The following is a 26,265-nucleotide window of genomic DNA, read 5'->3' as shown; positions in this document are numbered from 1 at the left end:
ACAGAACAGCGGATGACATTCCAGAAAACCGCAACCAAATAAGACTAGACCCTACTCATAGTGTTGTGTTCCTGCCGGTGAGTAAGGTTGGCAGAGCTCAGCAGTGAGGGTGCGGAGTGTCAGGGCAGGAAGTAACTAGCAATTCCAGCAAAACCTATCTAGACTAAATGTCCAAGTCGGCGTATTACATGCGTGATCAGCTATCCATCTGCTAGTAATCCTATTGAGGACTTCACAGTAAAGTGGATTAAGCCCGAAGAAATTATTTACTCACTTCGTATTTAAGCCATTTGACCTCATGAGACGTGAATAGTAAAGTGTGTTTATTATAAACGAAAGTAATTTCATATTCGGTTATTACTCGTAATTGCTGTACCAATTTCAGTTTTTGCGTCATTTGCTGTAGGTAACTGCTTTTCATTCAGATTATCCTTGCGTATAGTTACATGCTATATATTAATTATTATGTTATCTATTCAAACTATTCACTGTAATTGTGTGTGTGAATGTAGGCTTCATATCGGTTTAGCAACACCTACTTTTTCGATTAAATTCTCTATTTCCGCTACCCAAAGGTTGTCTGGAAGAGATCGCTTTTTAGCGATAAGACCGCCTGTTGTCTGCCTCTACATTTAATCAATTGTTAATTTTTCTTGTATCTTTTTACTAAGGTGTGCCAATAAAGAGTATTCTATCTATTTATTATCTCGGTGAGTTAATATTTAGCCTACAAATGTGCGTATCTGTGATACTTTCAAAATCTCTTAGGCAATTACCTAAAAAAACTTTAACCATTTACACAAATAACTACAATTTCTTAAAATCAAAATACTTTTATCTTACCAAAATACCTGAAGAAAATCTGCCTTTTGATTACAACGTAACTGCGCTCGTTTACCGAATCTGACATTTTATCAACACCCACGCTCGGAGTACCTATCGCAATGGGTTTGGTCGGTGGAAGTATTTTTCAAACGGCGCGTGGCTTGACAGTAACCAACCCCAATAACCCATTCGATCAAATACTTACATTTCTCTAACTGTTTCAGAAGAACGTCGAGCAGCGAGCGTGAGCGACGCGCTACCGGAGTCCAACGTGCTTCGGAAGGTCGCCTCGCTCACGCTAGACAAGCATTCGGAGCCGCGCGTGCAGCGCCCCAACTTCGTGCCTGAGAAGCTCAACTTCCAGCTCTATGAGAAGTTTGAAGGTGAGGCCTTAAACATTAACAGTTTCAGAAGAATGTCGAACAGTGAGCGTGAGCGACGTGCTAACGGAGTCCAACGTGCTTCGAAAGGTCGCCTCGCTCACGCTAGAGAAGCATTCGGAGCCGCGCGTGCAGCGCCCCAACTTCGTGCCAGAGAAGCTCAACTTTCAGCTCTATGAGAAGTTTGAAGGTGAGGCCTTAAACATTAACAGTTTCAGAAGAATGTCGAGCAGTGAGCGTGAGCGACGTGCTAACGGAGTCCAACGTGCTTCGCAAGGTCGCTCACACTAGACAAGCATTCGGAGCCGCGCGTATACCCAGCGGTGGATTTGCAGACTTGGGCGAACTAGGCTCCAGGCCCCAGCCAGGCCTTTAAGTATTAGCCGCCCATTTCAACGCCTTTCTATATTTATTATTTATTAGACAGCCGTCCCATAATATCCAGCCTACTTGAGCCTTAAGGGCAGATCCGCCACTATGTGCAACACCCCAACTTCCTACCTAAGAAGCTCAACTTCCAGCTATATGAGAAATTTGAAGGTGAATCTTTGCTCTCAGTCAATATTTCCGTCACCCAAAATAAGGCGCGGGCGCAATGTTCAAATATCTAATATAAAGCACCTAGCATATAAAAAAATAAAAATAAAAACCGGGCAAGTGCGAGTCGGACTCGCGCACGAAGGGTTCCGTACCATTATTTATAAATACGGCAAACAAAGAAGAATATATTGAGTTGTTATTTAATTATTTTTTTACTCTTAATAAAAACATATTTTTACAAGCAAACCCTTGAGCGATCACTAGTATACAGAACTAGCATCGATAGTTAAGTTTATCGATACAGGAACTCCCTACTTGTCAAACAATTTTGCCCCGCGGATTCCTAGCTATGTCTGCAAATTACTAATTCCACCCACAAGTTGCGGGCAAAAGCTAGTTCTTATATAACACAGCATAACAAGTAACATACACCGGCAGGCAGCTAGATAGAAGTCGGAGCGACCGCAATATGACCTGTAAATGCAACCCGTTGATGCCGGCACGAGAGTTGAGGTGAATGATTACACACACAGCTTTGAAGGTGGTGAATGAACGAATGAGCGAAAGTTAATAATATTTTTATGCGAAATAGGTATCCTGAAACTTTGTGGTCAATCTTGTAGTTGGCTGTAAGAACCTTTCTATCGGTACGAGAAAAAATAGTAATTTCAGAATCTCGCTGTCAATACATAACAATGAAGACGAGACCTCAACTTTGGTACGATATCGATCTATACTTTCATACCCTACCTACCTATTTTATAATTTGTATGTGGTTGCTTTTGTTTTAGAAAATAGTGACTGAAAAGTTGATTAAGAGTTAAATACTCGTAAAGACTGACATTAACTGGTAGGACACACTTGACCTGCCATACACATAGTCGTGGGTTCCTACTTAAAAAAACGTGTATCTACGTACTATGTACGTCACCCGTATATTGACGCACACGCACAAGACAAGATGTCCAAGTCTTATCTCCATTAAAACGATTACACATGATACAGATAAGGCCAGTAATAGTGCATACGTGACTACGAACGCCCAGTTAATACCGCACTAATTAGCCAAAATCTCTAAACTTCTAAATAACGTGATGCAACTAGCTACGAATCGCGTGAACTTCACTAGTTCTTCAAGAGCGCATTTTAATTATGTGAAACTTCTAAGCAAGTACAGAGATGCTCAAGAGGGAATCCAGGGTATAGTCACCATACTTGGATTACACAATGAAGAATACACTGCGTTTGCTGAATACAAGTTTATCCCCAAAAATTTCACAGTAAAATTTACTCGGGCGCTAGTGCTGTATGTGCCAAGAAAACTACCAATATTGACATTTGTTATACCTGTATATTCCCAGTATACTCTATTTGTGGTGAAAATGGAGCGTGGTGAATTAATAGTTTTGTGTGACATTAAGAGAGTTGTATTGATAGTGAAGTATGTTAAAAAGTGTCCAGTGATGTACGTAATTCGTGTTCCAAAGGGAAGCCTTGAAAGTAAGTTTCTAGATAACTAGGATGTGTTTATCAAGTATCCCCTGAGCTGAAAATGAATATGGCAGCTTCCAAGAGGCCTGCTCAACAGAACAGACCGGCTCTCCCGGTGCACAGCTGAGGGGATATTTTGCAAGGTACAGTTTACCCACGAATTTTGACAAATCGTAGGAGAGTACCGCTGATCTTCTTCACAACCAATATGAACTTTATAAAATCCCTAGGTTTTGACACTAGTAAATAGGAGACAAACATCATAAACCTGTTAAGTTTAAATCTCTACAAATGAGACCATTGCCTCAAGAAAAGTCTAGATAGCGCGATTTACAAATTTTATTTCACACAACAGAGTCATAGAACTCTGCATTTTCTGTAAGGACCTACGAGTTGTCATTGTCAATATCGGGTGAAGTCCCCAGAAAGACAAAACAAAACTAAAAGGGTTCAGTTTTTGCCAGTTTGGCTACGGAACTTTAAAAATAAGTCGTTTATTTTACAATGAGTTAGTGTATAAAACTTTCCTGAGCTTCATCGGTCATCAACTCATCAGCGAGGCTCGGGAAAACGCCCGTCATTTTTAAAACATAAAGGGCCAATTACATCCACACTTCCCGGTATCGGGCCCGAAGTCAGTCAATCCCGATGTCGGGCCTGATGATCGATTTCCCTTTCAAGGAATATCAGCACATCGTTATCAATATTTGAAATGTAAAAAAAATGGTTCATATGCAAAAATATCAAACATTGAACATTTTTAGCAATTAGAGACAAGTAAATTACACTTTTAAGCGAAAATGCGAAAATGTTTCATATGCAAAAACAAAATGGCCTTGAAACAGCCCCAGTCACTTTAGTTTAGAAAACGCTCGTCCGTGTTGTTTACGCAGCAAGCCGCAAGTATCTATGCAAACTACGCCCCACAATTGTCATTGTGACATTATCGTTCTGTCAATGTCAGTCGATTAATGAGTAAAGTAAAACACTAAAACTACTGTTAATAAAAATTAGTAAATTAACTTGTTATTAATGTTTGGTTTCCAAATTACCCTTTGATATCCGTTTGTTATATTTATACTTCAGGGCTTATGCTCCTCAACTGGTTCATATCGTCCGTCGCGGAGAACAGTTACTTGAAAAATCTCCTGACCGCACAAGATTTGAAGAACCTTGGAACTCAATACTGCACGCACCTGCTGGCCGCGGGGGTGCTACGCCAGATTCCAGATAAGGATGCGCCCACTGAAAATATTTTTAAGGTATTCTAGTTTTATGTATGAATAAATTTTGCAACAGAATTTACTTTTTAAGTTTTTCCCAAAATGTTGAAATGAAATGTTGATTATAAATTTAATATTTAACCGTAATTTTATAGTGTTACTTTTTAATTGCACCTGATTTATTGGGCTGCTTTGTTGATTGAGTATGTACAAACATATCCCAATCAACTAGATTAACAATTCTATTTCTGTAATTATTTTATATTGTAATTACTTTCACTCTTCATGTTCGAAATAATGTTGTTTCCGCTATAAATTCAGTTAAAATCAAAAATTTATTTCAGGCTAAAAAACATATAAAATAAGAATATCACATTGAAGTTAAGATACATGTCAACAATTATGAAATACAAATTGAATTGCAATACAATTCAATTACATGTCAAACAATAATAAATAAATATAGAAAACCAAAGAATGACATTAGATTAAATTTAAATTACATTAAATTCAAATAATTTCAATGTTAAGGATGAGCAATTTTCATAAGTTTACTTTCATTCATAATTTATCTCATAGATTCCCATTCAAGAAATTTCACTATCTTGAAAAAAATACAACCAAACATTGGCATTGATGACTGGTCTGGCTTAGTATGGAGTGACTCTGCTCTGCCTATGAAGCCAATGGTCCCGGGTTCGAATCCCAAAAGGGCATTTGTTCATGTAATTATCGCAGATATTCGTTCCTGAGTCATGGATGTTTTCAATGTATATATGTATTTATCTATATACATATGTATATCGTCGCCTAGTACCCATAGTACAAGCTTTACTTAGTTTGGGGCTAGTTAGATCTGTGCAAGATTGTCCCAAAATAGTACATTACGATACAAGTGCGAAAAATAGGAAATTCGAAACGAGTGACGATAAATTAAAACACGACCGAAGGGAGTGTTTTAAATCGACACGAGTTGCGAATTACCTATTCGCACATGTATCGTACAACGTTTTACAGTACATATGGCCCTTTAAATGTTCGACACAGTAACGTAATATGCTACTTCTCACACTAGTGCTATAAAGTAGCCCCATATGTACTGTAATATTTATTTTTATGTTTTTTTATTTTATACTAGTAACATATGTTGGTTGTCAGTACTGCCATGAATTTGTAGCTATAAGTACATGTTTCTTGTTGTAGCCTAATTTAATGTACTACTGGGCCCACATGGAAACCCCCGTCTCTCAGCCAATCACCCCTGGCCGCCTGCATGTCTCCTGGCCAGACAAAGATGTCTACAGCATCACCCAAGATCACATCACAAACCTGCGCAATGAAAATCACAGATTCAGCAACCAAAATAACAATGACGAAATAGATGATATCAGTGAAGCAAAAGCGGTCATAGCGCAGCTCAGAAATAGACTAATAGATTTAGAATTACAAATCGAGAAATTAAAGTTAAGCGCTCAAATTGAAACAATCAACAAAAATTTGGAGAAATGTTTCGAGTTTTCCCGACAAATTAAGCAAATCAGTTGACAAAGAGATACAAACCTCAATCGAAACACTTCCTGAACCTGTGATATCTTTACCTGCTAATCAATGTGTAAGAACAAGAGATAGATTAGATTTAAGTACAGTAGCTTGTAATACTGAACCTATTAACAATATTCAAAGTGAAGGATCTGATAGTATAGAAAATTATTGTAAGCTAAATAAAATACGAGATTATGAAGCACATAAAGAACCTGACAATGAAAGACTGGATAAATATGAAGAAAAATTCAAAGAGACCCCTGAAAAAGCTTTGACAGACTCTCTACACAGCATAGGAAGCTCAGAAGCTTCGTTCTTTAGTATTCATAACAACGATTTAATTTCTAGTACACATGAATGTTCCTCCGATATAGTTAGGAAAGACAGTGAATCAAAGGCTGCAATAAACATTCCAATTACGGAAGTATTATATATAAATAATGATATTCAAGTTAATACAATGGCATCAACAGAAACTAGCAAGTTATCATCAGAAAGCACATGCATTTCATCTGAAAGTGTAACTACGAAACTACAAACTGACAAGAAATCTAAAGAAACATCGGAACCAAATGACCTAAAGGCAGAGCCACCTGACAAAACTCAAAATGTCTCGCCTGAGTCACATGCTTCGAAACCAACATCACCGGTGCCATCAAAAGTATCTCCTACAATGGATATTTCCGTCTCTAAAGAACCAATAGCAAGTAGAATAAACACTCCTTCAAGCATTCCTTCACCGGGGATGGTTCCACCGCCTCCACCGATGCCTGATTTGGTTTCTATGCCTCCACCAATGCCAGAAACTTGCCCTTTACCCCCACCAATGCCCGCTATGGGACCACCCCCACCCCCACCAATGCCTGGTATGGGACCTCCGCCTCCTCCAATGCCGGGTATGGCGCCCCCACCCCCACCGATGCCCGGTATGGCGCCCCCACCCCCACCGATGCCTGGAATGGGGCCACCACCACCTCCAATGCCCGGTATGGGGCCTCCACCCCCACCAATGCCCGGTATGGGGCCACCACCCCCACCGATGCCCGGTATGGGGCCTCCACCCCCACCGATGCCCGGTATGGGGCCTCCACCCCCACCGATGCCCGGTATGGGGCCTCCACCCCGACCGATGCCCGGTATGGAGCCTCCACCCCCACCGATGCCCGGTATGGGGCCTCCACCCCCACCGATGCCCGGTATGGGGCCTCCACCCCCACCAATGCCAGGTATGGGGCCTCCACCCCCCCCGATGCCCGGCATGGGGCCCCCTCCGCCGCCGATGCCCGGCATGGGCCCCCCTCCGCCCCCGCTGCCGGGCGCGCCGCCCCCCCCGCCGGCCCCGGGCGCGGCGCCGCCGAGCGCGGGCCCGGCGCCGTTCCCCGCGCCGCCTGTAGGCGGCTGGACTATGCAAAGAGCGAGTAAGTATTACAGTATCCCTATCATTCCCTGACGGTCATTTATCTATCTTGATTTAAAAATGACAGAACTAGTAGATGTTAGTATCGCAAACTTGTCATCTAAAAGAGTAATGCCTCCTTATTTATAACACGCTCAAAACAAGATTTTAATATTTATACGAATAATCAAATGCCAGCTGTTAAATTTAATCTCAACTCGCGATTTATGTCGGCAGCCGGCCGTAAGATCAAGCAGATCGGCAGATCGTAATGTTTTGACGGTAGTATGACGGTATGATACCTTTCTTGAATTTGTGTCTTGGCATTTAAGTTTTATTTGTAATTGTGAACATTACAAGTCGAATTACTCCCTTTTTAATGCGTTTAAAATTCGTCTTTACTCCATTTCCTAACCTCAAATGAGCCGATTTCCTATCGTGATCGATATTTATAGATTTGTTGCACCCAAAATCTCCTGCAATTTATTCGTTTTTTTTTTTTTTTTGGATTGCTTTGAAAAGCAAAGCGAGCCGCGGCAGTGAATATGTGCAGCACCATTTTTAACAGCTGACTGTGGGACGCCATCTTGCAAATTGGCTCGGCTGAGGCAAACGTGCTGAGGCAAAAGTTACACGAGCACGCGGGCGCGCGAGGCCCGTCGTTTGCCGCTCGAGGAAATTTCCTCGCGAGGCTGCTTGCTCTATGTAGACCCGCCTACAGACAACTGCGGGGCTCTGTCGACTCAGAGAACGAGACTAAGATTTTCACTTGTCACGATATGCCTAGGAAAATCCCGATTTACCTGATCTTACGATCGGCCGCCGTCATATGGAATTGTGATGGAACTAATAAAACACATCCTCATCTAAACCTAACAATTGCTTGAAACTTAATTCATTATAATAAGGCTTATTTTTACGAGCTAAAATCAATGAATAAAGTTGTGACGTTTAAACCTTTGAACACTACGCCTATTATATGCATCGCGCCATTTTAAACCTTATTATACCTTAATGCACGAAGGTTTATATTACGGCCTTCTAGTCTAGTCGTTAGAAATCCTGCCTACGAAGCAGTAAGTCCCGGGTTCGAATCCTGGTAAGGGTATTTATTTGTGTGTTTATCACAAATATTTTGGTCCTGAGTTATGGATGTTTATATATAAGTATTTATATATAGGTGTATATTATGTATATCATCGTTAATATCCATAACACAGCCTTATTGAGCTTACTGTGGACTAGATAGATATGTGTAAAATTGTCCTATAATAGAGGTATATATTTTTGATTACACTGAGCGCGTCAGTCGACGTCTTTTGCAGTCAAAGGGTTAAGAATACAACTTAAAAAAATGATATAATATTTTCAGCCTTAAGAAAGATCCCCGTGAAGCCGGCGGCGCCGATGAAGCCGCTGTACTGGACGCGCATCCTGGCGCCGGCCGCGGCGCCGGCGGCCGGCGAGGCCCCGCAGGCCCTCAAGCCCCTCTGGCTCGAAATCGAAGAGACCAACCTGGATAACATAGATGAATTCGCAGATCTCTTCTCCAGACAAGTCGTCAAAGCGCCAGTCAAGAAGAAAGTTGAAGTGAAAACGAAAATTCAGCCGGTTAAGATATTGGAGAGTAAGCGGTCGCAGAATGTGGGGATTTTGGCGCAGAGTCTGCATGTCGAGTTTTCGGAGATAGAGAATGCTATATATAATTTTGATACGTCCGTTGTCAGTTTGGAGGCGTTGCAGCAGATTTACGAAATGGTAACTTTACATTATATTTCATCACTACATCTTATAAAACAAAGTCCCCCGCCGCGTCTGTATATTCGCAAACTCAAAAACTACTGAACGAATTTTCATGCGGTTTTCACCTATACTATCAATAGAGTGATTCTTAAGGAAGATTTCGGTGTACAATTAGTAAATCTTCTTAATGTAAAGTCAGTTACTTTATCAGATGATAGTTCAAATGCTACCATGAATTTAAAAAAAACCGTCAGCCGGTTTTATCGCGGTGGAAAGACCGTCAGCTGGTCACAGGAACATGTAAAAAATACGCGCCTTACCAATTACCAAAGTAAATTGAAACGTCTGATGGAATGCTACATGCAAAGTTTCATGATTTTGTTATTACTATCATAAAAAGGTAAAGCGCTTATTTTTGACATATTCATGCGACCAGCTGACGTTCAACCACCGCGATACAACCGCCTGAAGATTTTTTAAATGTTTTTACGTGCTTCGATGGCTGCCATTACTTAACCCGCCAATGGAACGGCAGCCGACGTTCGCGAGGGTTCATCTCGAGGGAAATCTGTTCCTGGCTTGCGGTCTATTCTACCCGTGCGAAGCCGAGGCGGGCCGCTCTAAATATAGACATCTAGCTCTAGATATAGTAAAACTAACAGAATATCCCTGTTTCAGAGAGCGACCGACGAAGAGCTATCCCAAATTAAGCAACACCTGCAAACGAAACCAGACGTGCCACTGGACAAGCCCGAGGCGTTCCTGCACGACCTCAGCGGCATCCCCAACTTCGCGGAGAGGATCTCCTGCTTCATGTTCCAGGCGGAGTTTGAAGATGCGGTCAGCACTACTATGCATAAGTTGGACAACTTGAAGCATACTTGTGAGGTACATTTTTTAGATGGTATTCCACCTGTTCAATTTCTTTGTCCAGTGTGCATTGCGTCTCACTTTGCTATTAAGCAAAATGCGAGACGCAAATACACATTGGAGCAAGATATTAGACAGATCGAATACCACCCATAGTCATATTCCGCGAATATACAGTGATGATTTTATGTTCCACCCTTGAGGAGTCAAAATTCGGGTCATGATTTAACCATTTGTTCACTCTGTTCTTGTATGTCTTTCTTCTTCTTGTCTGTTACCTTCTGTGTGTTGTGTTATCTCCACGGAAGATCAGCGCTGAAAGCCACCAGCAACATGCTGAAGTGAGGCCATTTCGTGGCACTTTATACTTGCTATGTTTTTGTTATATCATGTAGTTTGTCTTGTTTATGGCACTTTATACTTGCTATGTTTTTGTTGTCATGTAGTTTGTCTTGTTTGTGTTTACGAATAAAATAATCCCATTATATTATATTCTATTCTATAATGAATTTATTTTGGGACCAACCCCGAAAACGCAAAAAATGCTGTCTCATACATTGCGGCGAATATCTCAGTGTGACCTACATATTTACCTCTCGGAGTACGGTTAGACATAACAAAATTATCGTGTAAAGGTCATAAGCAAGGCTCAGAACCGGTCTATGAAATACCAGCTTATTTCGGTTTTCCTCCGAACTTTCATAAGAACGCTAACGTTTTAAAAACTTTATTGTAACCTAAATATACCGGTTTATTTAACGAGCGATGAGACGGCCAGCCGGCCTGGTGGTGTACCACGTAAACAAAGACAACAACATAGGAAGAAACCGGTTTTTATTGTCCTAAATCGGTCAATCTGACAAGAACTTTTATGAAAATGTTCTCCTAAAAACCGGTTTAAAAATAATGGTTTTATCGAGCGAAACCGAAATCTGATTTTGCGCCACGTACTAACTGTTTGGAAATTTAACTCGTTTCCAAGCCTGTTTTACACATTTTTTCGGATTACATACCTACAATTGAATTTTTCTATGGGACATCGAATTTTTATTTATTGTGAAATCAATAATGAAACTACAGACTGCGGATTGTGCCTAGGTTCTAGTCTCATGACTATGACAACGATCACCTTTATAGTAAAAAAACTTATTTCCAGTTCCTGATGACGAGCGAGGCGCTAAAGAGGGTGTTCGCGATAATTCTGACGCTAGGCAATTATATGAATGGCGGCAACGGGCAACGTGGACAGGCCGACGGCTTCGGCCTTGAGATACTCTCCAAACTTAAGGACGTCAAGGTAAGATCAATTTATTCAATTCCGCTACATGTTGTCTGGAAGAGACCGCTTTTTAGCGAGAAGACCGCTCATTGTTTACCTCTTATTAATGTATTGTATTCTTTCTGTATTGAGGTGTGCAATAAAGAGTATTTATGTTGTATTGTAGGATACTGTACCGGCCGAACTAGCATCTCGGTTGCCAAGTGTACATCACGCATAAGATACACTGGGCCATTATGAGATTTATGAGAACTGGAGAGTGAAGAAAAAGGAGCAATATCTCTATGTATGAAAAGTGTCTTTCAAAAAACATTACATAGGCGGCGCCATAATACACCGAAATAAAATGTCATACACCTAGTATTTTAACTATTTTATATGGATGTGCTACGCGGGTCGGGCAGCGGGGCGGGCGAGGCGACATTCTTGATTTCTTTTTAGAAGATAATTTATGGCTCAAAATATGTAGTTTTTCTACAAAACAGGGTCCTAGTGTCGTATACCTAATAAAATGGATTTAAAGTGAAAATAAATACTTTAATTTACCTTCCATATCCAGTTTTGTTGCTAATTCTTTCCATATTTTATTTTTATACAGTCTATTTTTGTATAAAGTGTGAGATGATAGCCAAAGTGCTGGTTTATTTTGTATTTCAATAATTATTTGTTAGCACGACATTACTGCACGCTCTTATCGCCGCTGCAAATCACAAACAGGTCTGAACCTGTCCGCGATGCCCCACTCGGAATAAGGTGGGTCCACACAGAGCGAGCATACGCGCGAGGCAATTTCTTCGCGCATAAAACGGCCAGTGTAGTCTCGGACGTTTGCCACATGCCAGTGTAAACGTGATTGTTTATGGTGGGCGTGGGTATTTTCGTTCGTCAAAACATGACAACGTTACAAAAAAATATAATAATAACGAGTGGTGCAAATTGTCGTGTCCTTCTTTCCTTCTTTAATTTCGTTTGAATTGCTTTAAATAGCAAAATAAATGAAACGCAAGCCTCTGCAATTATTACGTGCGGCGCCATTTTGAACAGCAAACTGAGTGACGCCATCTTGCCGAGCAAATTGGCTCGAGTGAGGCAAACGTGCTGAAGCAAAAGTTACACGAGCACGCGGTCTCGCGAGGCCGAGCATTTGCCGCGCGAGGATATTTCCTCGCGAGGCTGCTCGCTCTGTGTGGACCTGTCTATTCGCTTTGTGCAGCTCAGGTTAATAAAGTTAAATTGCTTACAATCAGACGATTCGTCTACTCATTTACTTCCTATGTATATCATAAAAAAACATAACTTGTTCCAGTCGAAACGCTCAACAGTGACTTTGCTCCACTTCATCGTGCGCACGTACATGCGCGCGGCCGGCGTCGGGAGCCCGCTGCCGGTGCCCGAGCCGGGCGACGTGGCGCGCGCCGCGGCCATAGACTTCGCCGACGTGGCCGGCTCCCTCGCCGGCCTCACGCGGCAGATGGCCGGTGAGTAGTAGTGGACAGTGGCCCGCGGCCATAGACTTCGCCGACGTGGCCGGCTCCCTCGCCGGCCTCACGCGGCAGCTGGCCGGTGAGTAGTAGTGGACAGTGGCCCGCGGCCATAGACTTCGCCGCCGTGGCCGGCTCCCTCGCCGGCCTCACGCGGCAGCTGGCCGGTGAGTAGTAGTGGACAGTGGCCCGCGGCCATAGACTTCGCCGACGTGGCCGGCTCCCTCGCCGGCCTCACGCGGCAGCTGGCCTGTGAGTAGTAGTGGACAGTGGCCCGCGGCCATAGACTTCGCCGACGTGGCCGGCTCCCTCGCCGGCCTCACGCGGCAGCTGGCCGGTGAGTAGTAGTGGACAGTGGCCCGCGGCCATAGACTCCGCCGACGTGGCCGGCTCCCTCGCCGGCCTCACGCGGCAGCTGGCCGGTGAGTAGTAGTGGACAGTGGCCCGCGGCCATAGACTTCGCCGACGTGGCCGGCTCCCTCGCCGGCCTCACGCGGCAGCTGGCCGGTGAGTAGTAGTGGACAGTGGCCCGCGGCCATAGACTTCGCCGACGTGGCCGGCTCCCTCGCCGGCCTCACGCGGCAGCTGGCCGGTGAGTAGTAGTGGACAGTGGCCCGCGGCCATAGACTTCGCCGACGTGGCCGGCTCCCTCGCCGGCCTCACGCGGCAGCTGGCCGGTGAGTAGTAGTGGACAGTGGCCCGCGGCCATAGACTTCGCCGACGTGGCCGGCTCCCTCGCCGGCCTCACGCGGCAGCTGGCCGGTGAGTAGTAGTGGACAGTGGCCCGCGGCCATAGACTTCGCCGACGTGGCCGGCTCCCTCGCCGGCCTCACGCGGCAGCTGGCCGGTGAGTAGTAGTGGACAGTGGCCCGCGGCCATAGACTTCGCCGACGTGGCCGGCTCCCTCGCCGGCCTCACGCGGCAGCTGGCCGGTGAGTAGTAGTGGACAGTGGCCCGCGGCCATAGACTTCGCCGACGTGGCCGGCTCCCTCGCCGGCCTCACGCGGCAGCTGGCCGGTGAGTAGTAGTGGACAGTGGCCCGCGGCCATAGACTTCGCCGACGTGGCCGGCTCCCTCGCCGGCCTCACGCGGCAGCTGGCCGGTGAGTAGTAGTGGACAGTGGCCCGCGGCCATAGACTTCGCCGACGTGGCCGGCTCCCTCGCCGGCCTCACGCGGCAGCTGGCCGGTGAGTAGTAGTGGACAGTGGCCCGCGGCCATAGACTTCGCCGACGTGGCCGGCTCCCTCGCCGGCCTCACGCGGCAGCTGGCCGGTGAGTAGTAGTGGACAGTGGCCCGCGGCCATAGACTTCGCCGACGTGGCCGGCTCCCTCGCCGGCCTCACGCGGCAGCTGGCCGGTGAGTAGTAGTGGACAGTGGCCCGCGGCCATAGACTTCGCCGACGTGGCCGGCTCCCTCGCCGGCCTCACGCGGCAGCTGGCCGGTGAGTAGTAGTGGACAGTGGCCCGCGGCCATAGACTTCGCCGACGTGGCCGGCTCCCTCGCCGGCCTCACGCGGCAGCTGGCCGGTGAGTAGTAGTGGACAGTGGCCCGCGGCCATAGACTTCGCCGACGTGGCCGGCTCCCTCGCCGGCCTCACGCGGCAGCTGGCCGGTGAGTAGTAGTGGACAGTGGCCCGCGGCCATAGACTTCGCCGACGTGGCCGGCTCCCTCGCCGGCCTCACGCGGCAGCTGGCCGGTGAGTAGTAGTGGACAGTGGCCCGCGGCCATAGACTTCGCCGACGTGGCCGGCTCCCTCGCCGGCCTCACGCGGCAGCTGGCCGGTGAGTAGTAGTGGACAGTGGCCCGCGGCCATAGACTTCGCCGACGTGGCCGGCTCCCTCGCCGGCCTCACGCGGCAGCTGGCCGGTGAGTAGTAGTGGACAGTGGCCCGCGGCCATAGACTTCGCCGACGTGGCCGGCTCCCTCGCCGGCCTCACGCGGCAGCTGGCCGGTGAGTAGTAGTGGACAGTGGCCCGCGGCCATAGACTTCGCCGACGTGGCCGGCTCCCTCGCCGGCCTCACGCGGCAGCTGGCCGGTGAGTAGTAGTGGACAGTGGCCCGCGGCCATAGACTTCGCCGACGTGGCCGGCTCCCTCGCCGGCCTCACGCGGCAGCTGGCCGGTGAGTAGTAGTGGACAGTGGCCCGCGGCCATAGACTTCGCCGACGTGGCCGGCTCCCTCGCCGGCCTCACGCGGCAGCTGGCCGGTGAGTAGTAGTGGACAGTGGCCCGCGGCCATAGACTTCGCCGACGTGGCCGGCTCCCTCGCCGGCCTCACGCGGCAGCTGGCCGGTGAGTAGTAGTGGACAGTGGCCCGCGGCCATAGACTTCGCCGACGTGGCCGGCTCCCTCGCCGGCCTCACGCGGCAGCTGGCCGGTGAGTAGTAGTGGACAGTGGCCCGCGGCCATAGACTTCGCCGACGTGGCCGGCTCCCTCGCCGGCCTCACGCGGCAGCTGGCCGGTGAGTAGTAGTGGACAGTGGCCCGCGGCCATAGACTTCGCCGACGTGGCCGGCTCCCTCGCCGGCCTCACGCGGCAGCTGGCCGGTGAGTAGTAGTGGACAGTGGCCCGCGGCCATAGACTTCGCCGACGTGGCCGCTCCCTCGCCGGCCTCACGCGGCAGCTGGCCGGTGAGTAGTAGTGGACAGTGGCCCGCGGCCATAGACTTCGCCGACGTATCCGGCTCCCTCGCCGGCCTCACGCGGCAGCTGGCCGGTGAGTAGTAGTGGACAGTGGCCCGCGGCCATAGACTTCGCCGACGTGGCCGGCTCCCTCGCCGGCCTCACGCGGCAGCTGGCCGGTGAGTAGTAGTGGACAGTGGCCCGCGGCCATAGACTTCGCCGACGTGGCCGGCTCCCTCGCCGGCCTCACGCGGCAGCTGGCCGGTGAGTAGTAGTGGACAGTGGCCCGCGGCCATAGACTTCGCCGACGTGGCCGGCTCCCTCGCCGGCCTCACGCGGCAGCTGGCCGGTGAGTAGTAGTGGACAGTGGCCCGCGGCCATAGACTTCGCCGACGTGGCCGGCTCCCTCGCCGGCCTCACGCGGCAGCTGGCCGGTGAGTAGTAGTGGACAGTGGCCCGCGGCCATAGACTTCGCCGACGTGGCCGGCTCCCTCGCCGGCCTCACGCGGCAGCTGGCCGGTGAGTAGTAGTGGACAGTGGCCCGCGGCCATAGACTTCGCCGACGTGGCCGGCTCCCTCGCCGGCCTCACGCGGCAGCTGGCCGGTGAGTAGTAGTGGACAGTGGCCCGCGGCCATAGACTTCGCCGACGTGGCCGGCTCCCTCGCCGGCCTCACGCGGCAGCTGGCCGGTGAGTAGTAGTGGACAGTGGCCCGCGGCCATAGACTTCGCCGACGTGGCCGGCTCCCTCGCCGGCCTCACGCGGCAGTTGGCCGGTGAGTAGTAGTGGACAGTGGCCCGCGGCCATAGACTTCGCCGACGTGGCCGGCTCCCTCGCCGGCCTCACGCGGCAGCTGGCCGGTGAGTAGTAGTGGACAGTGGCCCGCGCCCTTCGGCCGCGTACGCAACCAGAGCTTCGTAACCAGATGCGATCGAAAACTATTTCTGCCTTGTACGAAACCGGTTGCGATCAAAAACTAATTCCGTCTTACTAGTTATCAGTTACGATCGAACACTTTTCTTTGTTGTACGAAACCTTTCGACCGTTGATAAAGTCAGCTAAGATTATATTTATACACCTTGTTATACAGTATAAGTACTGTACACGTTATATATCTAGTCAAAAATCAGAACACAAAAATTGTACCAGTTGATAATATTCAAATACTTTGTTGGCAAATACAATGTAACCTTGTTCCTTAAAAGACACTGGCTTAAGAGACATGGAGCACTGACATTCCTTGAAAGTCACTACTGTGACTTCATTTGCTTGACATTTGCAGTTGTTATTCGTCAATATAAACAAAGTATTACTTAGCCATGAGTCTGGTACGAGCATACGAGAATATAAATCGTTGTATATTTATTGGGTGTCCAAATACCGAGTTATTATTGATACCCGACATGGTAAGGGTGCGGATGCTGTGTGACTTAAACTTTTTTATACTAGGTACCACTCGTGTATGTGGCGACCATTTAGCAGCTGATACCTAGGAGGACTGTAATGTTTAAGTGGCCAGTGATTTGTTATATTACCCACTGTAAAGGTTTCATGTAAGATCTAAATATGTTATATTGAGTTTTGTTAAATCAATAGTTTCAAAAAAATGCACAGGATATGAAATTATCATGAGTATCATGACAAAATATTTGAAAAAAAACCTATAGCTAGATGGCCCAGACATTGGTTTCGTATAAGAACGAGAAGTGTTCGATCGTAACTGGTTACGGGTAAGACGAAATTAGTTTTTGATCGCAACCGGTTTCGTACAAGGCAGAAATAGTTTTCGATCGCATCTGGTTACGAAGCTCTGGTTGCGTACGCGGCCGAAGGGGGCCCGCGGCCATAGACTTCGCCGACGTGGCCGGCTCCCTCGCCGGCCTCACGCGGCAGCTGGCCGGTGAGTAGTAGTGGACAGTGGCCCGCGGCCATAGACTTCGCCGACGTGGCCGGCTCCCTCGCCAGCCTCACGCGGCAGCTGGCCGGTGAGTAGTAGTGGACAGTGGCCCGCGGCCATAGACTTCGCCGACGTGGCCGGCTCCCTCGCCGGCCTCACGCGGCAGCTGGCCGGTGAGTAGTAGTGGACAGTGGCCCGCGGCCATAGACTTCGCCGACGTGGCCGGCTCCCTCGCCGGCCTCACGCGGCAGCTGGCCGGTGAGTAGTAGTGGACAGTGGCCCGCGGCCATAGACTTCGCCGACGTGGCCGGCTCCCTCGCCGGCCTCACGCGGCAGCTGGCCGGTGAGTAGTAGTAGACAGTGGCCCGCGGCCATAGACTTCGCCGACGTGGCCGGCTCCCTCGCCGGCCTCACGCGGCAGCTGGCCGGTGAGTAGTAGTGGACAGTGGCCCGCGGCCATAGACTTCGCCGACGTGGCCGGCTCCCTCGCCGGCCTCACGCGGCAGCTGGCCGGTGAGTAGTAGTGGACAGTGGCCCGCGGCCATAGACTTCGCCGACGTGGCTGGCTCCCTCGCCGGCCTCACGCGGCAGCTGGCCGGTGAGTAGTAGTGGACAGTGGCCCGCGGCCATAGACTTCGCCGACGTGGCTGGCTCCCTCGCCGGCCTCACGCGGCAGCTGGCCGGTGAGTAGTAGTGGACAGTGGCCCGCGGCCATAGACTTCGCCGACGTGGCCGGCTCCCTCGCCGGCCTCACGCGGCAGCTGGCCGGTGAGTAGTAGTGGACAGTGGCCCGCGGCCATAGACTTCGCCGACGTGGCCGGCTCCCTCGCCGGCCTCACGCGGCAGCTGGCCGGTGAGTAGTAGTGGACAGTGGCCCGCGGCCATAGACTTCGCCGACGTGGCCGGCTCCCTCGCCGGCCTCACGCGGCAGCTGGCCGGTGAGTAGTAGTGGACAGTGGCCCGCGGCCATAGACTTCGCCGACGTGGCCGGCTCCCTCGCCGGCCTCACGCGGCAGCTGGCCGGTGAGTAGTAGTGGACAGTGGCCCGCGGCCATAGACTTCGCCGACGTGGCCGGCTCCCTCGCCGGCCTCACGCGGCAGCTGGCCGGTGAGTAGTAGTGGACAGTGGCCCGCGGCCATAGACTTCGCCGACGTGGCCGGCTCCCTCGCCGGCCTCACGCGGCAGCTGGCCGGTGAGTAGTAGTGGACAGTGGCCCGCGGCCATAGACTTCGCCGACGTGGCCGGCTCCCTCGCCGGCCTCACGCGGCAGCTGGCCGGTGAGTAGATACTGGCGTAGCTATTTATTTGCCCGCCCTGTATAATATGTCCAATAGCCAACGTTCGGACACATTAGATATACCAAAACAGGTATTTAGTTATGCAGTGAACCTTCTGTACGTAATAGTACGGTCATGTCTGAAAATATCGATACGAACAACGTGCCAAAAATATGTATACACTACCCTTACATTTGGGCCACGGTCGTGTATACATATTTTTGGCGCTTCGATCGTGTCGAAGTTTTCAGACGTGACTGTACTAATATTTATTCTGTGCTGTGAGTTCCTTGGCTCACTTCGCATAGGTATAGCAAATATCAAATACTAACCAATAATTTTATCTTTCAGCATGCAAAGATAAAACCAAGAAAGTTCTTGATAAAACCGACGCACAACGGAGTCCTGAAGAGAACGAAACAAAACGCATAGATGTTTTCGAAGAAAAAATGGGTACTTTCCTCACCGCCGCCGAGGAAAAATTGAAAGCTGAGCATGAAAATCTTGAAGAATGTCGGAGCAAATTCTTTGCGACAGTCAGGTTTTATCAGTATACCCCCAAAGTTGGGAAGCTAGAGGACTGTGAGCCGAAGGAGTTCTTTTCGCTGTGGACGAGCTTCTGCAGCGATTTTAAGGATATTTATAAGAAGGAGGAGCAGATTGCTATTAAGGAAAAGTAAGTTAAGTTTTTTTTATTTATAAAGTGCCAGGAGACTTCTTGCGGTAGAGTAGATGTCGCTTAGAGCGTCTTTTGAAGGAAGAATTCAAATCCCCGTCGGGCGATGTACCTTTTTCATTTTAAAAACTATGCCTTGCGAATGAACGAAAGTACTTTACAGTACATATGGTGCTACTTTACCGCACTAGTGCGGTAAATAAGCACTTTACGTGCCTATATCGAAAATTTAAAGTGCCATAATTATGTATCGTAAAACGTACGATACACTTCCGAATAGGTACTTCGAATTATCACCATTCGTTGCGAATTTCCTACTTTTCGTAATACATTAGTACATTATTTTGCAAAAGAAAACCGTGAAAATATTGACACAATATAAATTTAAGTTTAGTGTCGCGAAAATATAATTAATAGGCAATCATAGCGCCAGTAACATGCTAAACGTTAGAAGGCATTTACTAGAAATCGACTGTTACTTGATTCTTATATTTCACATTTTTTACAGACTAAAAGAGGCCAAGAAGCATCAAGAACAGCGAAAATCTCAATCTATCGTGCAACCGAAGAGAGAAGGCGGGTTGAAAGCGCGACTACAGAAGCTATCTAGCACCACTAGGAAGTAAACAAACTGACAGTTATGGCATTTATTAAGTATTTCGTTATGTCGCTACGCGTCACTTTCGTTGGCGTATTTAGGAAAGAGATGTAAGTAGCGCAATCCAATAGGCGGATCCACACAGATCGAGCCGCCTCGCGAGGAAATTGCCTCGCGAATCAGCGCGATATGTGGGACGTGCCGCGCCCGAGGCAACGCGGCCGAGGCACGTCTACAGAGAGCGAGCTGTTCGCGCGGCAATTTCCTCGCGAGGCAGTTCGTTCCGTGTGGACCAGCCTAATAACAAATCATGAAGTGATTTGCCGGGATGAGGTCTACAAAAGTTTGCCATTCTTGCCTATAATTATTTATATACGAGATTTAATTAGCTTCGCGTATGAGGGCTGTGAAAATAATCATTATACACTTATTAGTCTCCCATGAAACCTGTCTAAGGTCAATAACTTCTCTCAGAAGCAGCATTTCAGCTGCGTTTACATGTAAAACGGCGTTGTCACGTTTATTACGCCTGGTGTAACGAAAGTAGTATCGGCACGTTCGAGGGCATTATCGGTACCTATAATATTCTTATTAGAAAATAAATATTCGCCGACCCCCCAGAAACTTTTGTTAAAAATCTACTTTTTCAGACTGGAGGATTAAAATTTTTGATATCGTCATCAGGCCAACCATAGAAAAAATCTTATTTTTAATTTGAACCTTCCCATATAGTAAATTGCCAATGTATCGTTTGAGAAAGCAATAAAATAAATGAAATGCTACTTTATTTGGTTTGGCCGGCTCGTTAATATAAGCTGCAAATGTTTGGTTTTATATTTGAATATATGCTTAAACGCTACCCACCGATGCTATACTGGGTCGGTAGAGAATAAAACATTCAACTCTAAATTTAATACGCCAAGGTAGGTTTTTATTTAGCTGGCAAATTTTGACCCCTGGGAGTTAGAGGAGTAAATGGTCTGTGAATAAGGCTATTATATACATAAGATGTATGCATACTAGAGACACATGCCTATCTTTTATGTACAAATAATTTAATACTTTCAGCAAAGAAATATATAACTCCGTATAAGATAAATAAAGTCAAAGAAAAAACTTGCCTCGCAAAATCAAGAAAAAAATACGCTCGAATAGATGGCGATATACCCTTAGCCTATACTCGAGTAGATGGCGATACCGTTTGATATTTAATACATACGTGAAAGAACATGGGCCAAATAGCCATATGTCAATCTAAGAGTTTTAGTCCTGTGTCGAAAAATGGCAGTCAATTTAGTAGTTTACAAAATTTACTGTGACAATACGCCTCTATACTATCAGATAAGACGCTCTAATAAAAACCCCACGAGTATTAAATTATTTTCTTTTTTAACTATAAAATACTGGAATGATAATTTTCTAAATAACTAATCGAATTTAATCCTACCTTTTACTAGTAGACAACCGCCGTTTTCTATAACATTTAACCAATACTAGGGAATATTACGCGAAACTCTGCGTAGGGGGCGCCACTACCACAATCCATCACAATCTGAGGATCTACCGCTAACACGAAAATCGAAATTTCGTTACCTAAACATTCTCCCATTCGAGCGATGAAGAGGCAAATAACTAAATTTCGATTTTCGCGTTTCCCGGTAGGCCCTTTGTTAACAAACCGCCTTGATGCATCAATGTCATATTTTAGTATCTGTGAAAACTTGTCAAAAAACAGTTTAAGGCATAGTATGTAGTTACTCTTTGTTTACGATAGGTGCTAGTGCTGCACTCTGGCGGCAGAACATTGCAGTAATACTCCCTATTGTGTCATTTTCAGTTTTTTTATTGTTAAAAAGTAAACTTATAATAATTATACATTCCGTGAAGTCATGTGAAGTAAATAATGTATTGTGAATTGTTTTCATGTTGATACTGTAAACTATGGGGAGTTGTGAAGCGTTATGTAAATAGTGAGTCTTATAACTTGTGTAAATATAAACAAAGCGCAAATATATATTACAAATTATGGAATACAAATATGACTGCGTTATTATAAATCCATTTGTATGCTAAGTGTTGATTGTGAGTAGGGAATGTAAACCGGTTTTTATTTGTATAAAATTTCGGTTAATAACCGGTTTTTACATGCAAATAAAAACCGGTTTACATTACCTAATTGTGAGTCACGTTGAGATTTCAAATTCTTGTTCTAATTTGATCATAGTCATTGGAAACCAACAGATAAGCAATGATATTATATAATTTATTTCATTAGGACATTTCCTCGCGCGGCAAACGACAGGCCTCGTGCTCGTGTAACTATTGCCTCAGCCGACCGGCACCGACACCGAGCGGCTTAGCCAAGGTCGCGCTCTGCCTCGACCGAGGCACGTCTACATTGGCCGTTATGTGCGCGAGGAAATTGCCTCGCGCGTATGCTCGCTCTGTGTGGACCCGCCTACGCCTATTACCTACGAATGAATCAATTTTTTTTATTAATTTTCGCATATTTGTTATAAGTACTCATTAAACATAAGCTTGTCTCTTTCGGTGTGCGGGAGCTCGTCAGCACGTGCACATGTCTCGTTTGCCTAGACGCGACTAAAAACAACTTGTACAATTTGTTAACGGTAAGGGCTTTAATTCTGGAACGCTTATAACTTACCTGGAGTTATAATATCATTGCAGATAAGATTGTAAAGCTTTTATCATATATTGTGTCATTTATGTCTAATACCTACTTGTTAGATGTCTACAATGACATATGATAAAAGTGAAACCATCATAATTTTCCACACAGGGTTGTATTACAAACATGTTTGTTAGAAACAATTTGAAGGCTTTTATAAAATGCTCCAAAGTTTATGAGATTATCCATTTATTTCTCTGCCTCTGGTTTTATTATTTTTAAAAAGGACGCTTAGCACTAGGAATTTCGTACACTGACCCTGCCTGCTAATATATCGCACACACGTAAGTATATTGCTATCCCGCAAGGCATCATGGGTTGTCAATGTCACTGTGAGAGCGGGACAGCAATATAAGTATGTGCGTGCAATAGAGATAGCAATATGCGGGTCAATGTACCAAATTCCTTGTGATAAGCGTCCTTTCTTTACCAGCAACATTTTACTTGTATAAAATATTTTCCCTAATGAATCAACTTGCATAATAATGCATAATAGTTTAATTAATGATTACTGAAGAAACTTTGATATAACATTGTCAAACTATGATAATATATTCAAAATAATATAGAGACATTTCATATGAAGTAATCTGTTTTTGTAATTTTGCTTTAATATTGGAAGCTATTTAATTTATGGCATCTAAAGTGATAAACTAAAAACTATAATTTCTTATTGACATTGGCAATACCATGTATACCATTATTATCCGAGCAAAACAGCTTAATGAATGCACGGATTTTGTAATATTTTATTTGTTTTATATTGTACCTGAATATATCTTTGATTGTGTTAAAACATCTATATTTTTTCACAGTGATTAAATTGGTGCTGTTATGATTAAACTGTAAATAATTTGTGTTAGTAAATAATACAAGAAAAAATGGAAAATACATTTATTAACTATAATCGATGCACTTTTCTTTCCATATTCTTTTGAATTTTTTCTCTATCTTTCTTTTGTTTGACAAGGAATTTGCTAATGTGTCTAATGAGTTCTTAAGAGCTGTCCACTGCATGAAACTCAGATGGCTTGTTAAGGATGACTGATTTTGTTCATTTCTAAAGCCTTCTTCCATCAACATGAACTTTTTTAAAGATTCCGTGTCAGTCACATTTCCTGGAGAATGATTGTAGGTATTTTCTCTCTTTAATGGTTCTGATTGCGAATGTAGTGGCCGTTTAAAACTTTCCCTTGATATTGTCTCTCCTTTATCAGTATTTGGTTTTGATTTGGAGTTCAGAGGGGCTTTAAAACTTTCTCGAGAAATGCTTTCTCCTTTATCTTTATTTAGTACTGGATTTACTTGTATCTCAGATGGAGTTTCTTTTGAAAGATTGCTCTTAAGATTACATGAAATTGGCTCTTCAGTATCATCTTCATTTAGCTGCTTGACATAGTCCATGAAGCTGTCTGTATTGTCATCATCATCATCAACTATTAAGCTTTGTTGCAATGTCAAGCATTTATTCGGAGCCCATTCAAACCTTCCAAAAGAGTCAATGTTTTTAAGGTCCAGCCACACCTCTAAGTCCACTGGCAGGTTATAATTGTCGGCTAGGAATTCTACTCCCTTCAGTTGTAGTTTGACGAGCCAAGGCCGCAGGCGCGCGTACCAGGCGCAAGCGTTGCGCAGGAGCACCGTGCAGAGCGACCACACGCGGCTCAGCACCGCATATGGCATTAGAGACATCCAGTGACCCTCCCCGCACTTTATACGGTCCAAATAAAATACCGACGCTTGCTTCGAACATACGCAAACCCTCACCATTATCTTCGCAAACGTTATTAATCTGATCATTATATATTGGAGCATTTGTCTTGTTGGTAAGTAATCCTCGTCATCAGCCGGTAACGTGTCGCTGAAATTTTCTATGTCCTTCAATACATTCAGCCCCAAGTAACGCCGTAAGGCTACGTTAACCTTCTTAAAATGCCTGTAGCCGATATCGTTGCGAAACTTCTTGTCGTATTTATAAGCAAATCTAGATAGAATTGCGCTCTCTTTGTGCAAAGGAAATTGATTCGACAGTACTTTGATCATATTCCTGCAAGTATTTTTTATATCCTGAATGTCTGTAAAAAGAATTACAAATTACAGTTCATAAGTTATCCGGCAAGCAGGCGTGTTTTAAAGAGTATGATGAACTTACCAACTTTACGATGACATAGAAATGTATGAACAGGTGGTGGTCGCAGAGACGCATCGTTCCAGGGTTCTAACATAGTGCTTTGAATATAATTCAATACCTGTTTTTTGATAAAATCCTATAAGTTACACAGGGCATAGCTTATTTTTAGGTTATGTTTTCATCCGTCAGTCCTGTCAATGTGACGTATGCTATTTTGCTGTCATACAAAAACGTCGAAGTTACATAAATGCAACCGAAGAACAGTCGATGAGATCTTAAAGCTCAAACAGCTGATTGAGTTGAATAAAGTCCTTGGAGAAGAGATACCGGCTAGGTGGCAACGTCAATCGACAAAGGTAAACGGTAAGTTGAATTAGAATTAAGCTTTAATTGCAATTAGGAAGCTTTATTTTAGACAAATTAAAAATTCTGGAAGAAATCCTTTGTAAAAATAACCCTGTTTGAATGAACGTACAGTCCACTGGTTAAAATATTTGTAGGTTAATTTTTACAATTGTTTACAGATTTCGTGACAAGCAAATCGTTAAACATAACAATATGCCCAAAAACAAGAAGAAAGCCGAAAGTTCTAGCGACAGCGATGAGGGACCTGTTGATGTAAGTAAAAAATAAATAGATCATCTTGGAATAGTACATTACGATACAAGTGCGAAAAATAGGAAATTCGAAACGAGTGGCGATAAATTAAAACACGACCGAAGGGAGTGTTTTAAATCGACACGAGTTGCGAATTACCTATTCGCACATGTATCGTACAACGTTTTACAGTACATATGGCCCTTTAAATGTTCGACACAGTAACGTAATATGCTACTTCTCGCACTAGTGCTATAAAGTAGCCCCATATGTACTGTAAAACACATATTTATTAAATGAATATTTTAGTACCTATTACTTGATACTATATGTGGTTAATAATTAAAGAATCTGCGTATTGCATGTTCAATAACAAAACACTTATTGGTAGTGTATACAAGCATTCTCAACCATTATCTTAAGAGATAAGAGTAAATATACTGATACCAAGTAAAAAACTTGCAAATTGATATAGAATACTTTTCTTCTTCTTTATGAGCCCTATTATAGTTTTGAAGCTAAGCTGCCAAGTCAATTTCCTGAACTCTACACTCCATGGAAAGTAAACCCGTTTAAGCATTATGGTTTAAAACTGAGCTTTATGCGTGGAAATAAATGAAAAAAAACTTGCATTTATATTTTCAGAGAAATGTACCTCCAGAAAAGAAAGCCAAAATGGGCTCCAGGACTACCGACAAAGAGCCCACATGGGTACTGGAGGGTAAGAAGCTTGTCAAAGTGAGGGAGTTTAAGGGGAAGAATTATGTGGATATTCGGGAGTTCTACGAAAAGAATGGAGACTTGTTACCGGGGAAGAAAGGAATCAGTCTGACCCCAGAGCAGTGGAGGAAACTGCTAACTTTGGCGGAGGAGGTGAATGAGGAACTCAGTAACCGTTAGTTTGGAACAAATATACTGTATGATTGTGTTACTATTTGTAAGATTAATTAAAGGCTTGTTGAGCAAATTATAATTGAAGTTTTCATTAATATGTTATGAGAATTAACA

General features: G+C 45.5%; 3 protein-coding genes across 3 annotated transcripts; 2 read left to right on the top strand and 1 right to left on the bottom strand.

Moving 5' to 3' along the window:
• Nucleotides 1–1,015: 1,015 nt before the first annotated feature.
• Nucleotides 1,016–21,233, top strand: LOC133534214 (formin-2-like; the record flags this gene model as incomplete). Its single annotated transcript, XM_061873309.1, is given in 10 exon segments — nucleotides 1,016–1,208; nucleotides 4,323–4,498; nucleotides 5,663–5,970; nucleotides 5,972–7,419; nucleotides 8,770–9,155; nucleotides 9,819–10,028; nucleotides 11,167–11,307; nucleotides 12,596–12,767; nucleotides 18,918–19,242; nucleotides 19,751–21,233. Coding segments are annotated over 10 exon segments (3,477 nt in total), but the record flags the coding sequence as incomplete, so codon positions are not given.
• A 2,176-nt stretch (nucleotides 21,234–23,409) lies between these two features.
• LOC133534215 (uncharacterized) lies at nucleotides 23,410–24,899 on the bottom strand. Its single transcript, XM_061873310.1, has 2 exons — nucleotides 24,682–24,899; nucleotides 23,410–24,604 (listed from the first exon to the last, which is right to left on the bottom strand). Exons 1-2 carry the CDS (start codon nucleotides 24,752–24,754, stop codon nucleotides 23,427–23,429), a joined length of 1,251 nt encoding a protein of 416 aa, XP_061729294.1. The 5' UTR covers nucleotides 24,755–24,899; the 3' UTR covers nucleotides 23,410–23,426.
• Nucleotides 24,898–26,230, top strand: LOC133534216 (RNA polymerase II transcriptional coactivator-like). The gene is made up of 3 exons (XM_061873311.1): nucleotides 24,898–25,023; nucleotides 25,185–25,278; nucleotides 25,903–26,230. The coding sequence occupies exons 2-3, from the start codon at nucleotides 25,219–25,221 to the stop codon at nucleotides 26,155–26,157; spliced, it is 315 nt and encodes a 104-aa protein (XP_061729295.1). The 5' UTR covers nucleotides 24,898–25,023; nucleotides 25,185–25,218; the 3' UTR covers nucleotides 26,158–26,230.
• The last annotated feature ends 35 nt before the right edge of the window (nucleotides 26,231–26,265 follow it).

The sequence above is a fragment of the Cydia pomonella genome, unplaced genomic scaffold (genome assembly GCF_033807575.1).
Source record: "Cydia pomonella isolate Wapato2018A unplaced genomic scaffold, ilCydPomo1 PGA_scaffold_70, whole genome shotgun sequence".
NCBI classification, from domain to species: Eukaryota; Metazoa; Arthropoda; class Insecta; order Lepidoptera; family Tortricidae; genus Cydia; species Cydia pomonella.
The sequence above is the reverse complement of the archived record's forward strand: the minus strand, read 5'-3'. Positions and strand labels throughout refer to the sequence as shown.

Coding starts and splice junctions, on each gene's coding strand:
- LOC133534215 (XM_061873310.1), bottom strand. CDS start 24,754: ATGTTAGAACCCTGGAACGATGCGTCTCTGCGACCACCACCTGTTCAT. Junction 24,605..24,681: donor TCTATGTCATCGTAAAGTTG/GTAAGTTCATCA, acceptor TTCTTTTTACAG/ACATTCAGGATATAAAAAAT.
- LOC133534216 (XM_061873311.1), top strand. CDS start 25,219: ATGCCCAAAAACAAGAAGAAAGCCGAAAGTTCTAGCGACAGCGATGAG. Junction 25,279..25,902: donor GCGATGAGGGACCTGTTGAT/GTAAGTAAAAAA, acceptor TTATATTTTCAG/AGAAATGTACCTCCAGAAAA.